We start from the raw sequence: 15,244 nt of genomic DNA on the forward strand, positions 1-15,244 counted from the left end.
CCCAAACTTGTGTAACACTTTGGGCTTGTTTCTTTGAAATGTTCAAAGGAAAATTTGAGCATAGGGAAGTACAACCTGACCTGTGTGGGCTGGCTGCTGGACAAGCTCCACCACTGGCACTAGCCAAACAAAGCAAGTAAGTGTATTTACTGCAGCCAGCTTAAACCAGGGCTCTTTCCTATTTAGCTGTAGAGCAGTAAAAAGCTTCTGTACAAGGACAAGCTTCTGGCACTTGGTCAGCATCAACTGACACCATTTCACCTGTTTAGGGATGGGTGGTTGGATGTCTGAAGAACAGGGCCCAAATGAAGGCACACAGGGAATTCAGTCATCCTGAAGTAGCCTGTTCATTTCTGAAAATATAATGCTCTTCAGAGCAAGGATTTGGATGTCCTGGTATCTCTGGAAGTCTACCATGTTTACAATGTATGTGGAAGGTTAATTTAATGGGTAGCTAATGTTGGGCTGGCAGAGCTCCTTCATTTCAAGCCTCTTTCCAGTGTACCAAATGTTTCTGGTTTGCCTTAGGAAGATCACTTTGGGTGGCAAGGGTTGCTGAACAGGTGGACATACAGTTGTTGGACTTTGCAACAGCTTTTGACAGAAACATTGTAGCAGGACAGTTTGCCATTTTCAGATAGCTGTATCTTGCACTGGGAACCAGATAGAATGGGACCAACACAAACTCAATTTGCTCACTTTCATCCTGGGATGAATTAAAAAACTGTCAGAACAGCAGGCGTGGGAATTAAAAAAAAACCAAAACAAAACACATTAGAATCAACAGTTCTGTTGGTCTCCCCCTTTCTAACAGAAATCCCTCTCTACATGAATGACATCAACTTGTCTGCTTTGGTCTGCACAGCAGGTGCAGTGATTCAATTGTCATTGAAGGGCAGGTTCAACTTCTTAACTCTGGAAGTTGGAACTTCCCCCAAAATAAAAAAATATTGCAATAAGTAAAACGATTTTGTATTTCACTCCCAGTGCAAGATAAGCTCTTGACAAGACTCTAACTCCTCAGGCTGTGGTTTGCTACTACACTGTCTCCAGAGTCAAATGGCAAGGATTTACTCACAAGATAAAAACAAAACAGTGTGAAAACATTTTCCCTTATTCATGTATGATTAAGAAAGTATTGAAAAATATCCTTTCCTATGAATAGTTATTGCTACTACATAAATGATTTGTCTCTAGATGTATGCACAAGCTGAACACAATATGGGAAAATTCTTGCACAATTCCATCCTATCTCATACAAACTGCTCTGTATTTTTCCAGAAACAGTCTAATCTCACTGAAGATAGCTAGAAAGTCAATGTTGCTGGGAACATTTGCATCAAAAGTCCTTGCTTAGCCAACCACAAATAGAAATAATCCCATTCACATGCAGTTAGCAACATGAAGAGCCAAGATTTTGATGCTAAAGGCCAATGAGTTACGTGAATTTTCAGAGTAACAGTTCTAAATGTTTGAATTTTGCTTAAAAGAAATCCTTGTAGGTCATGTTTTAGTGGCCTATGGAAGTGGGATCTTCACCTGGAAGTCCAGATGACACCACCACATGAAAAAAAGCAGATGCCACCAACTATACCAATGGGCAAGGCTTTGAGTCTAGATGGGATTGACTGTCTCAGTCAGATAAGCAGTGCCCTAACTGAGTAACTTTCAAGGCCAGTGAAGAAACAAGGGGAGGATTAACCTCTTGAGACACAGTTGGGTGGTATCATTTCTGTAGAAAGCTTCTGAGGATACCTGCCCTCTGGTATCCTTTCCAAAGGCAAAACAACAAAAATCAAGAAAAATGTTCATAAGACCCACTCTGAGCTATGGATGAGACATTCCCTGTGATAAGGGCATAGTATTGGCCAGGTCAGGAAACCCAGTTGCCAACACTGCAGCCTCCTACTCACTTCATTTGCACTCTGCAATTAAGCACTGGGATACTGTATCTTTAACTGGTGAACAGGCACGGAGAACATGCAGGTGCTCCTACTTCATCCGATTGCTTCTCCTTTTGGCTTCACTGTCGTCCAGCAGTGAAGAGAGGATCTGGTAGGCCTGGGGCTGCTGTGGTCCTCCACGTTTGATCTTGATGCTGGTTCGCAGTGGGGAGCCCGGGATCACATCCTGTCCAGAGCCTGGCTCAATGGAAGACAAAGAGTCTGTAAGGAGAGAAAGTCACGGGAGAGCGCGATTTAACAGGGGAGGCTAAGGAATGAGGACTTGGGCCCTTCTGGGAAGAAGTGTTGTCCCTCCTGTTGTCTTTCCATCTAGCAAGCTACTTGTGGAGCTATGTGTTAGCTGCCACCACACTGCTCCTTTATTAGGTCTTTTCCCCCTGCTCTAAGCTCTTTGGTGTAAGTACTCTCACCATATGTAGCTCAGCAGGGCCTGTTCTCGTTTGTACTTCCATTTATAAAGCTCTTTTATTGCTTAGAATTTTGCTGGGGCCGTTGCTGTGACTCAGCATTGCCCACAGACTCCTGTTCTTGAGGGATGGGGCCAGGTGGTCACTGGGAAGTGGTGCTCCTGTGGGGTTAACTGCCATTTCCCTCCCAGTAAAGGAGAACATTCTGAGGCACTGAAAAGATTGAATAACAGGTTTGATCCATCCAATTAGCAGTAAAGCTGGGAATAACTACCAGCTGTCCATTCTCTCAGCCTGCCTCATGGTAACACACATCTCCTCTTCCTACAGCATCCTGCCCTTCGAGGCTAAATACACATTTGGCTGTGGCCACTCTTCTGTGTTCCTAGCAGTTCCTGGATGCTGATGACTGGATGCTGCCTCATCATTTTTAATGCCTCAGTTTCATTTTCCTTCGGCCTTCAGAGATGGAGGTTTGCCTGTCTCCCTGCCAAGAGCCTAGCCTCATAAGCCAGACACCCAGCCTTGGTTTGATCCCACCAGGCAGCATTTCTGGTTCAAGTGAGCATTTGGCTGCTGAAGGATTTGTGCTGTGCTTGCTGGAAGTAAACACTGCCAAACAATTTGGGCTTTCGTGTGTCCTGCTGGGCTGCTCTCTGCAGTTTGTTAGGCCAGCTCATCTCAGACTGCCCTCCCATTGCAGAGAAGGGGTTTGTTTGCTGGTGTGTTTTGCCTTGTTGCTTGGGTGGCTTTGGTTTTGGAAACCACACTGATTGTGACATTTCTTTGGAAAATGAGAGCATGGGATTGGCATTTCTGTGTGGATCCTTAAGGCTGGGCTGAGTTGGGCTGCCCAGAGAGCTGTGGCACAATCCTTAACACCTACAGAGGCAATGTGACCACATAGTTGGTGCTGGGTGATTTAAACCTGTGTGGTGCCTTTCAGTGCAGGGAAGGATGGACTCAAGAAAAATCTGTTTTGTTACTTTATGTCTTTTTATGTTGTTTGGGTTTTTTTTAAACAATATACATGTACAGGGATGAACATAATTGCACAAGAAAAAGAAAGCTTTACTTTCCAAGTTCTGTTTCTACACAGCATTTTTTAGGGCTTAAAATATGTCTTAAGCTAAAGACTGGAATTATCTCAAAAGCACAGAATAAAAATACAAGCTATCTATACTGTTATTAGATAAAAAAGAAACTATTTATATACAGTCATGCAATATAGGTGTTCAAACATGGCCTTAACTACACTGTACAATTAAAATCCATCCATTTGTACTGGTGCTGTTACACTGGTATATATGGGTGTAAATAACTCATCTTCATCCCAAGAAGTAACAGAAAAGGCATTTATGTCAGTAAAAATGGTTTGCTGAAATGGCTGTTTCAAAATAACAGCACTGCATGCCCTGTTGCTGCTGTACTGCCAAAGAGACAATGGATAAAACAGATAAATTTGGCAGTTCTGCAGGGGCAAAGTTGGATCAATTCCTCAGTCCAAGCCCCAGTGTCTATACAAGCTTCCTGAAGAGCTGACACTTTGCTTTATATTAATATAAATGGAAGTACAAAGTAAAAGACAATGGAAGACCAGACCCTGAGCCCTGTAAATACACTGCACTGTGCCTGTGGACGGGGATCCCCTTCCCCTCTTTCCCAGAGACCAGCTGGGCTGGGCATGGATTGCTGCCTGGGTAGTCTAGTGGGCATTTCCCTGGTACTGCCACCATCTCCAAGCAAAGCAGCAGAATTAATGCAGAGGTAAGGTCAGGGTGACTGTGGTTAAATCATGGGTTCATGATTTCCCAAAAAGCTTAAGCCGGTGCTGCCTGTTGCTTCTGGAAATAGCACCTTGGGCCTCCAAAAGCTACATGGCCACTGAACAATGAAGAGCAGTGCATACCTCGAGGCAGGTCAGCCCTGTGAAGGAGCACCCTGCACTGATACTGCTTTGGCTTTCAGTGCCCAACACATTTTCATTCTAGCAGTGTGCTGGCTTCAGAAGGGGCTCGTGGGATCTCAAGGCGTGTTAAGTCACTTGCTTAGGAACTGCTGGACATTTTAGCTATTTAGAATTTCTCTCAGCTCAGTCAATAGCCAAAGGCCAGTTCGTGACCCGAGTGATTGTCAAGGTGAAGGAAGGTGTGAGCAGCCTGCTTTACAAGTCAGGCCAGGAATGAGATGCCACATGAAACTAGGAAAGAAAAGTGCTATGGGACTTGGTTAAAAAAATGTTCATCTTAGTGCCAAGGAACAGGCTTGCTTCTCACAGGGTGGGATAGTGGATCTGAACAACATTTTGCCTCTACTGTGTGTCCGAAAGGGGAGAAATTGGCACAGCAGCTTGAGAACTGCTCCTCAAGTATCCTAAAGGGAGAAGTCTGATTTGTGGTGATTGCACAAGCCCATACTCTGGTTAAGGGATGGAAACACTCATTAAGGGATGATGCCACACACTGTACTAGTGATGGCAAACAGCCTCAACAGAAAACATGAAATCTATCTGAACGAAGAACATGCGACACTTGCTTTAAATCTGATTGTGCAAGTTATGATCACAATACATTCAGGGGTCACTGGTTCTCAGGGTAACATGCAACATTTTGAGCTTTCTCTGTAACATACAGCGCTACACAAGGCAAGGGCCTCTGGTGTTAAAGTCATTTGGAAGACACGATTAACAGGATTAAATTATCTGGCCTAAAGGCTTGAAAAAAGCAGCTCCCTGAGAAGCTGCTAGATGATCTGTGCCCCATGGCTTGAGCTGCTGCTTGTGACTTGGCTTTCTGAATTGTGATAAAAATTGTTGTGGGGGTCATTTCACCTGCTACTGTAAAGCCAGAGTAACCAATGCAGTTGGGGGAAGCTCTAGGTTCTCAGTAGTTCTAAGCGTCCTTTAAGTCATGTTGCGTACCTAGTTTTGAAAACCTGGTTTAAATTTATTCTAGGCAGAGGGTTTAGACTGTTTAACCACCAAGCAGCTACCTGAGCAGAGCTCCTGTCAAGAAAATAAAATCTTAGCGACACTTACCATGAATTCCTATCATGTGCTCAAGAATTAATACCCTCTCAGCTAAAATCTTCAGAGCTTCTCGAAGTTGTTGAACACCTTCCCCCTGCAAGAAGGAAAAGAAAACTAACATTGATATACATTGCAGCATGGGCTTCTTGTCATAATGGCTCCAGAATGCCAGACTATGTTGTGTGACTATTGAAAAAAAGAAAAGATGTAAAAGGGTTAAGTAGGAATGCAGAAGAAACCCCTCTTTGAAGAAAACCTCCTCAGTTTCACCCCCATGTTTACAGAGCCTCTGACCCAAAGCCAAGACTTTCAGTTTAGTTCCTGCTTCTACAGTGGGCCAAACCCAGGGTGTATATTCCTGTCAAACCTTTACCAACTATGCTGAACTACCTGGAGAACAGGTTTTGCTGTCATCTGATGTTCACTCTGACCATCATTGAGTTACATGGGCTTTCTATTTGTTGGTTCACCAGGAAACTGGGACATGTGTCCAGCATCATCTTGTTGCTCCCTTATAAACTGGAACAGTGGCACACAAGCCCATCCTGATGGGCTTCACAGAGCTCTTGGCTGGGCCACATGCTGCCTGAAACCTGTTCACATACTTTCACATACACTCAAGTTGTAGTTTGTTGCCCCCCCATTGCCTTAGATATGCACTTGAAGGGTCAGACAGGTGTTGAGAAATATTTTAGGGTGGGAGAACAGAGATGCAAGAACTCCAACTCTCCCTCCACACCTGCAGTTTGATCTTTTTGGGAACCTGCCCCAAGCTTGTGGGAGGGACAATGGGGAGTAATTCCCTACCTGGTAGCAGCTCTGTATGGCAGAACAATCACTGAGGCCTCAGAAGGTATTCCGAGAGCACAGAGAGGACAGCTGTCAACATGGCTGAGGAAACCTCAAAGACCAGGACTCCTAGCATGTATTAAGATCAAACCCAAAGTTTAAATAATCTCTTGCTCTGCACTCTTAACTGTGGACAGGCCCCTTGTCCTCCAGAGCCAAGGCCCTCCCTGCCAAAGGGAATATGGTTGAAGTACAGTAAAGAGACAAAAAGGAAAGTAGCACAATAGACATGCATGCTTACATCAGCACCTTTGTCACCTTCCTCACCCTTCTTGCCTGGTTCACCCTAAAACAAACAAGAAAAAGAAATTTGTTTTCATGTGACTGAGGACCCTGTGTCACTTGCATCCCTTACCTCCATGGGAACAATTTGAAGGCAGAAGGTTTTCACCAGCAGAAAACAAACTGACTGGCACTTAAAGCCAAGGAAGGGCCCAAGTGTAAACTTGAGCTCCGTCCTGGCTCTCACCAGCTTCCTAGGAGGTCATCACCATTTCTAACACTGATGAACTTGTCCAGGAGTGGCCAAGCTGCAGGACGGGCTGGCTGCCATGGCCTGGGCCCACAACAAGACTGCATCTCCTGATGATCTCAAAAAGTGGTGCTTCTAGCTCACACTGAGATAACAATACCCTTCCCCTCCCCCCAAACCTGCAGATGTTCCTCTTTGATTTAGAACATAAAATCCTCCATTCTACTTTCATTCATTAGTCACATCACTTTCTGCCTCTGAAGATGCTCTTTAAGCTTTTCTTGAACAAAGATCCCTATGTGCTGTCAATATAGGTCTGATGTTCCCCCTAACCAGGAGTTTCATGCATTTCCCAAAGACCAGATGACATGAAGAGTTAAACCACAAGACAAACATAAAACAAGGGAAAGGGCTAACAAACTGGTGAATAAAACAGAGTGGAAATGGCTGGGCTCCTCAAACTTGTTGGACATCACTGAGATACTTGCAAAGCAGAGCTGGGTGTGGAAGGACTGAAGAAAAGGTTCTATGAATTGTACAAAATTATGAGGTAGGATTAAGGAAGAGAGAAAAGACACCTCCCAGAGGCCCTAGGACCTCTCTGGATGCTGCTAGCCAAAATAAAACCCAACTTTCTCCACTAACTGACAGCCAACCTTCATCTCCACCAGTTTGTCTGCACCCTAGCCACACATGCATCTCCTGTGTGCATCTGTTCTGGTATTGCCAAGAAATCATTTGGATGTGTCTCGATCTCACTAGAGGGTTCCCAGCTCAGCTTGCACAGGAAGGAGTTGAGAGCAGCTGATGTACTTTAGGTTGTTTAACTGTGCCCACCTTTGGGCTCTACTAGTGCAGGAACCTCACAGGGCAGGGAGAGGTTTGGCTGGAGGGGCTCTGCAAGTAAAGCACATCTCTTGTGTTGGTGTGACACCTTCCTGGTCACAGCATTTCAGCACTGTGCTTCACATGCAGGAAGACCATTTCATTGCAGAGGAATATGTTATGGTTGCCTATTGAACACATGTCCAAGATGGAGGCAATTGAGCATTGCCTCAGAGAGAGCTGGCTGAACCAGCTGCAGTCCAGCTAGGTGGCATTCATGGTGCCAAGCAGGCACCAAACCATCTGAGTCTGGCACACACCCACAAGTACAGCACTTACAGGAAATCCCTTCATGCCCCTCTCTCCAGTCAGACCTGCTTGCCCCTGTTGGAAATAAAGTAAGTGTCATTAGGAGGTTTTTCCATTTGACAAAAACATAGTGTAATTTTTACTAGTGGAATTAAGAAGGCTTAATGAAAAACCCTACATTTGAGATAATATTAAAAAAAAATTCCTTTCCCTTGACATTATCACTTGGAGACAGCAAATGGGGGGGTCATGGTTTGCTGTCAAGTATCAGCTCCAAATCCCATCACACTTTGGAAAAGTTTGGTTTGATCCAGAGCTGCTCAGCTCAGTACCCTCTCAGTAACATGATTAGCTATTTCTTAAAATTTACAGCAGTCAGTTACATTATACCAGGAAGGAATTTGGCTGCAGATTTATTTCTTACAAAGATACTGCATTCTTCTCTCTAGCAAAATGGATGGGCTGATGCTGCCCCAGACAGCAAACAGAGCCCAGGACTCCCACAGAGCACTGATTTAATCTGCCTCCTGCTCCACACACAGCCCTGTGCTCACCCCAACAGCTACTGATCAAAACACACCTACAAGATTTTTCTTTTTCACGCTGTGCTAATTTTCACATTGTTCTCAGTGGGGTTTTTTGGGATGGGGTTTTTTGGTGTTGTTTTAAATAGGAATATTTTAAGCAGAATGAAATGCCATCAAACTTAAACTGGGATACCCATCAAACTGGGTATCTTTTTCTCCCCCATTTTCCTCAGCAGCATTTGTTTCCCAACCCAGAGCAGGCTGGGGCAGGAAGAAGCAAAATTTAAAAGCATCTTTAGAAATCCATTGATGAAACAGCCACATATTTAACCTGGCTGTTCTCCCCTAGACATAGACAGAAATAAACCCATCCCTTTTCTCCCCCAAAAAACTACCTTGCTGACAGCAGCTTTTTGTCGTATTTGCTGGGAGGGGGGAGCTGCTTTATTACTATGTCCATCAAACTGCTCCTTTGTATAAAAAAAAGCAAACCAAAAATAAAACAGGCCTTGGGCATCTAAAAATCTAGGAGAGACCACGGAGAACTGGGCAGTGCTAGGGAGGAGTTGGCCAGTATGAGACAAAGGCCTGTAGGGACATGGAGAGCACTGGGAGGAAGGCCCAGTTTGTCAGGTGCTCTGAGCATCTGCAAATGATCTGAGATTCTGCAGTGGAGGAAGGCCTGGGAAAAAGCACAGGCAAGAGGCAAATCACAGTCAGGACACACAGCAATGCACTCAAAATACATAAACAGAATGTTCTCTATGTCCAGGAGGAACAGAAAGGATGTTAAAGCTTAAAGGGGATCAAAGGATATTGAGGCTGGATGACAGAGTATCTTTCATCCCAGGCCCTTGCTGGCTGTACCTCTGCAGCCTGCCTGGGGGTGGTGTGCTGCAGCCTCACTGCCACTGCGTAAGAACGGGCAAAGGCTGCTGGTGAGAGGCACAGATAGAGATGTGCCATCCAGGGGATGTGCTCAGCCTGCTTCAGGTCTCTGCTACATGTGCTTTCTCTGAGGTTCAGCAAGAAGGTGTAATAACGTTTTCTTGAATCTCAGCCGATACTATAAACCCTCCTCTGCTTTTCTTTCCAGCTGCACAGCTCCTCTGCCCTGGGTAAAGCTAGCCCTAATTTGTATGCACCAAACCCAAAATTGCAGCATGTAGTTGTCAAAACCAGCATTCAAATCCACACTCACACAAGACAAAAAGCTCATAGGACATCAGACAGAAATTCTGCCAGAAAAAGCACTCGGCTTCACTTTCTGTGCTAGCAAAGGAAGGGCAGGAATTTCAATCTGTTTTTTCTGTTTAGCAAGACATTTTGAGAGTTGAAAATCTTATTTGTCCCAAATCTAGAAGGAGGGATATGATTCTGAATATCTAACTGTGAGGGAACAAAATCAAGTCTAAAGGATTTCTCTGTACTGAATGGGCAAAGTGCAACAAAGCTTTTGTTTCACAAGAAGTATAGTCTTAGCAGTATGGTCAACCACAAACCAAAGCAAAATGTTATATGAATCACTGAGGAAGAGTTCTTATCAATTTCCTGGATGGAAACTTGACACTTTGCCATACACCATGTCAGGTTTTTTGTTTTTTTTAACAGGAAATTCACATTTAATGGCAATAAGTTGCAGCCAGTTGTGCAGAAGACTCATCAGTTAAGGTTTTGGTCTCTGTCAGAATCTTGAATACTAGTCCCAGAAATAAATCAGTTTGTAGTCTATTAGCAAGGCTATCAAATGCCCAAAGTGGCTGATCTGCACAAGGAAACTTATTAAAAAATTACTAGCAGTCACTCAAAATGGTCTTTTAGAGAGCTGGAAGTGATTTCTTATGTAAAAACAGCAACCAAGCACCCAAAACAATGTGCAAGGATACTAAAGGGGAGCTTTTAAAAATAATTTGTTCTCAGTCCTCAGATATCCCTTGCTCCTTGGCATGAGGAGCCTCAGGAGAGGATGTCACAAACCACCTGGACTTGCTCTCCTTGCACACTGTCTGGGCAGAGAAACACAGTTTAAGTCTATTGCTGGTTATTCTAATTAATTTGGGAAGTTGGAGTTAACCAATTTGCATTTCTCTTTCTCATCCCTTTCAGACATACCCCCCCCCCCCTCCCCTGTCTTTTGGATTGGAAGAGTGAGCAGAAATGAAGAGGACACTATCATATGGGGGAAGCACATCATCCACAGCCACCCATTTACAGGTAGGGACCTCCACATTCACCTCCATCTATGTACTGGTAAAAGAGGCACTTGGAAGAAAAGGGAACTGGTTTCCTACAGCTGTGGCACAAGGCTCTGTCAGTGCAGCCACCACTGCAGACGTCTGTCATTTTAGAGGTACCAACCAATGTTGTTCTCCTTTTTTTTTCTTCCTTTCTTTGACTCTGCTTCACACTAGGTTCTTTGTTGTGGTCCACAGTCCATCTGTGCCCACTTCTACATTTTTCAGATCTAATTGCTCAGTGATCCTCCACCATATACTACATTCTGAAATGATTTGGTACTCCTAGTGTCTCTCAGGAGATTTCAAAGGTAGCCTTTTGAAGAGTAAGCTGAACAGAAGGAGCTGAAAGCCTTTGAAACCCTTCCTGCTGCTTGAATGTTGGACTGGGAATCAGCCACAGTTATATCCCTGCTAGATTTTTCTCTGGTAATTCCTAAGCTTCACCAAATAACATTCCAACTGCCCTGTCTATGTTTAATTATTAGCACTTGACAACCCACTGAGGACTGAGGGAGAGCACATAAACATACCAAGAACATCATTCCAATATCCTAGAGGATATATTAAGAACATCATTTGACCTGGGGAACAGCTTTGGTTCAGGAAAAGTCTGATGAGCTTTTACTGCCTTATTGCCACAAAAGAAAGAGTTCAGTTAGACCACCCAAAATACTCCATGCTAGCAAGCTTGGGTTGGCAGAAGAAAGTTGGTTTCCACAAGCCTTTAAATACCAGGTATTTGCTACCTGAATATCTTCAGGGAACACCAGACTTTGCAAGCAATTCAACCCTCTATCTGTGCAGTAAGCCAGTATCTTGGTCCTAGCATAAGACCTAGAAACTCTACATTTAACATTGTTCATGGCTGTAGTCCCACAGAATTTGAAAGACCTCTGTTGTATATGTAATTCCTGAGGCATCACACCCCAGTGTTGGTGGGAATCCCTCTGTGCATGTAAAACCTTACTCTCTCTCCTCGGTCTCCCTTGGAACCTTTTGGCCCGGGCTGTCCTGGAGAGCCTGGTAAGCCCTAGAAGAGATGCAGAACAAGAAAGAATTAATTTCTACCCTGCATCTTGTGTGTAGGTGTAGTGAATACATTTCTTAGTGCTTCTCAGATCCTGAAAACCTCATACACCCATGAAACAATTGGGATGGATCCCCTTTTATCCTCAAGCAACACTGGAGATCTGTTTGCAGATAACCTGAGACCTATAGTTTCATATCCCTCTATTTTCATCTTTTAATGCACTGCAGGCTACTGATGCAGCATTTCTAAGGGGTCAGTATGACAGGATAGTTCTTGTTCTCAGTTACCAAGAAGAAAGTAATACACAGATAGTATGGTTAGCTTAAAAATCCCCACTGCTTTCCCCCTTTTTATAATTGCATCAGTGGGTGGTATAAGTAAGCATACATACCTGAAAATTAATTGGATTATGCAGTGGAAATTATTTTGAACTTATTCACTCACCCTAATAAACAATTTTCAAATTAAGTCCAATCTCTACTAATAATTTTGCTTCCTGGGTTGAATAAATGTATAAAGCAGTCACCAACGGATAAGGAAGATTTCTACTAATTGAACTGCTTTGCAGAAATCGATCCAAATTCTTAATTTATCCACCCAGTGAAGCCACAGCTATAAACCAGACAGGGAGAGAACACCACTGTTTATATTCAGCATGTCAGGTCCCCATGACCACGTGCAAGATGCTTCTTTCCACCTTAAGCGACTTGCACTTCGCCTCAGAGACTGCAGCAAAGGAGACCACTGCTCCACAATGATAGTGATTTAAATCAATCTGCTTAACAACAGCCCCCAGAACCCCCTGTCTCTCACTGCCCAGAGAAATAGGCTGAGAGGAGCCTCAGTGTCTGTTTGAGTGGCCCACAATACCGGACATGAGTATTTCAAGGGTCTAAAGAGGAGCACTCTCCCAGTTTCAGCAGTGCTCACCATTAACACCTTGCTCCTTGCCAGCAGCCAGCCCTGCCTGCTCACCACCAAGCCAAACAGTGACCTGGCCCCCAGCTCAGCCCTGGGCCCACAAAAGAGTCAGAAACTCAGGCCTGATTTAGGAGGTGAACTGGGGCTGCCAAACAAGGTAGGGCACCAACCAGACTTGGCCCCATGTCAAACATGCAGCATGAACAAAGCTTAAGTGTCCATAAGTATCCTTTGTCCTTGACAGCTCTAACAGTGACTTTCAGTGTGTTATTACACAGGAATGATCAAGAACACTACATTTCAAAAAAGCTATTTAGAGTGCTGCATGTTAACAAGCCAGACTCTACTACAGAACCTATTTATGAATTGTGAATTACCTTATATTTAATCATGTTAAACTTCATCTCTCATTTTGCTGCCAAGCTTCTCACTCTGTTCATATCTATCTGGAGTTTCTCATCGTTCTCCAGAGCATTCACTAATTGAAATGATTCTGCTACACTGGCAAACTTTCACTTACATGCTGCCCATTGCTTCTTCAAACTGAGTAATAAATGCAAAGCAAAAGTCTCCTTTTTCTAACTTTTAGCAATTCCAAACCTCTTCTTTTCCAGATCTAAGTTACATCCCTCTGCTAAGTTTTTTAACCTTTGTCTGTCTCTGTGCTCTTCAGTCAATCCTCTCTCTTTACTTGCTTTAGATTCCTTTGAAATATTTGGTGTTACTAGTTTACCTCCACATTAAGTAATGCTTTTCCCAAAGCCAGAGTCCCTTTGTATCACATTAAACTTCAACTATCATAAATTCTTTTGAGTGAGTTTATCACACTCCTTTCTTACTTCCACCCTCCACAATCTTTGTATCAATAAATAATCGAATTTATGGGGATTGGTGATTTTTTTTTTCCTGGAATAAAAGTACTGTTTCTGAAGAGCCAGGCTTGGAGAACTGGCGAATTCCCATTGATGCATTTTTGTTCTTTTTCTGTGTTCCACAGGAAACACAGTGTTTTTCTATCTCTGTGCTAGTAAAGCCCACGTCAAATCCTTTGCATCAACTCAGGCGACAGTGAAATGTTTTGACACAGGAACAGCAAGATGTGTTGTTATGATTAAGGGAAAATCCTGAAAGCACAACCTTTTCAACCTCTCAACACAATTCAGCATGAAAAGAAAAGGTATCAAAATAACAGAATTTCATATGGAACAAAACATCAGATCTAAGATTTGGAAACTACTTTCCCTCTTTGTGCCAGGAGAAGCTGTTTCATACCTAACCCCCAACTCTGCCCCAGAGCACTAAAGCACCTTACTTGTGATCCAGGAACTCCGATAGGTCCTGGTGGCCCTTTGGGTCCTGTTGCTCCTGGTGGCCCTGGTGGGAATCATCATTTGAAACAATTTTAAGGAGACAGAAGAGAAGACCCTGCATTCCATGCATGTACCTCCTGTCATTGTTCTTTTTAGCCTCTCAATGGGTAAGAGTCTATCACAGGACTACAGCAGAAGTGCTTTATCACACACTGAATTATTGGACACCCATATCCTGATATAATAATCCCTGGACTCTAGGGAAGATAGAGCTCTAGGAGAAAAAAAAAGGTGAAAACAGGGAGAAAGAATGTCAGTCCATGCTGCATTTCCATTGCTTAAAATGACAGCTTCTGAGAAAAAAAACTAGGTCCATGACACAGCTACATCAGAGCAAGACACTACAGCTGCTGTTTCTGAAAGAGTCTTGTAGGTGGCAAGGGAAGTCCACATGGTCTCTGTGGTGTTGTCAGAAAGTTGCTGATGAACTTGAAGGAGATGGGGCAAAGCAAAGCTCTCTCTTATTCTTTGTTCTCTCCAGTGGCAATACATTCTTTAAACACTGCACCACAGGAGAGCCTGCTGGCAGGATGAGTTGAACACTGTCTAAACAGGTCAACTTGTTTTACACAGTCACTCAAGAGATTAATTTCTTTTGTAAAAATAATTATATCTCAACAGTAGCTGTTAAATTATACCTGCAAAGGGGAGACAGGGTATTTGCCTGAATTTAGCAACACTTCTCTCCGCTTTAGTTGTCACAACCCTTGAGATGAAACAATGTGGACACTACACACAAAGTACAGCTGAATCAGCCTCATTCATTAATGCACCATACAAATGCTGATGTCAAAGAATAAAAGGAATTGAAGGATAAATGAAGGGCTCTCAATGAAAGGAAAAGCCTTTTCTGCAACTAATGGGAGTTCACTCCTAAATATGCATCATACAGGGAACTGCTGATGTTTGCAAGAACACTATCATTTAAGCCACCCAAAGATTTGCCACTGAATTTTCATCCCAAATTCTGATTTCAGTTTTATGGCAAAAATTAGGAAGAGCTCAAACCAGCTCTTTTCAGCTTCAAAGTCTGCAAAGTCTGGACACATATCACAGAGCAGCTGGCCAGAGCCTGCTCAGTGGAGCTCTACAGCAACAGGACAGGATTGAAGCAGCAGTGAGAACGAATCTGCTCTCAAAGGCATTCACTGGAAAACCCATTCTTAAAGACAGTCTTTAATTAGTCCCTTCTCAAGAGGTGTCCTGCCACTATGAACAGCTGAGAAACCTGGTTAGTTCTTATCACCCTTCCCACTCCTGGACCCACTGCTCTGCTGCCCATCCAGTAAGGACCACTCTCTTTCC

At 43.6% G+C, this 15,244-nt stretch overlaps 1 protein-coding gene across 1 annotated transcript in view; it reads right to left on the bottom strand.

Moving 5' to 3' along the window:
* Window positions 1-1,992: 1,992 nt before the first annotated feature.
* The window catches only part of COL26A1 (collagen, type XXVI, alpha 1), a 167,523-nt gene continuing 154,271 nt past the window's right edge, over window positions 1,993-15,244 (bottom strand). Inside the window, exons 10-14 of the mRNA XM_010006030.1 lie at window positions 13,882-13,943; window positions 11,586-11,648; window positions 6,490-6,534; window positions 5,409-5,493; window positions 1,993-2,165 (exon numbers count right to left, since the gene is read on the bottom strand). Of these exons, the coding sequence (XP_010004332.1) occupies window positions 1,993-2,165; window positions 5,409-5,493; window positions 6,490-6,534; window positions 11,586-11,648; window positions 13,882-13,943 (428 nt within the window). The remainder of the gene's footprint in view (window positions 2,166-5,408; window positions 5,494-6,489; window positions 6,535-11,585; window positions 11,649-13,881; window positions 13,944-15,244) is intronic.

Source organism: Chaetura pelagica, unplaced genomic scaffold (assembly GCF_000747805.2).
Source record: "Chaetura pelagica isolate M959 unplaced genomic scaffold, ChaPel_1.0 scaffold49, whole genome shotgun sequence".
Classification (NCBI taxonomy): domain Eukaryota; kingdom Metazoa; phylum Chordata; class Aves; order Apodiformes; family Apodidae; genus Chaetura; species Chaetura pelagica.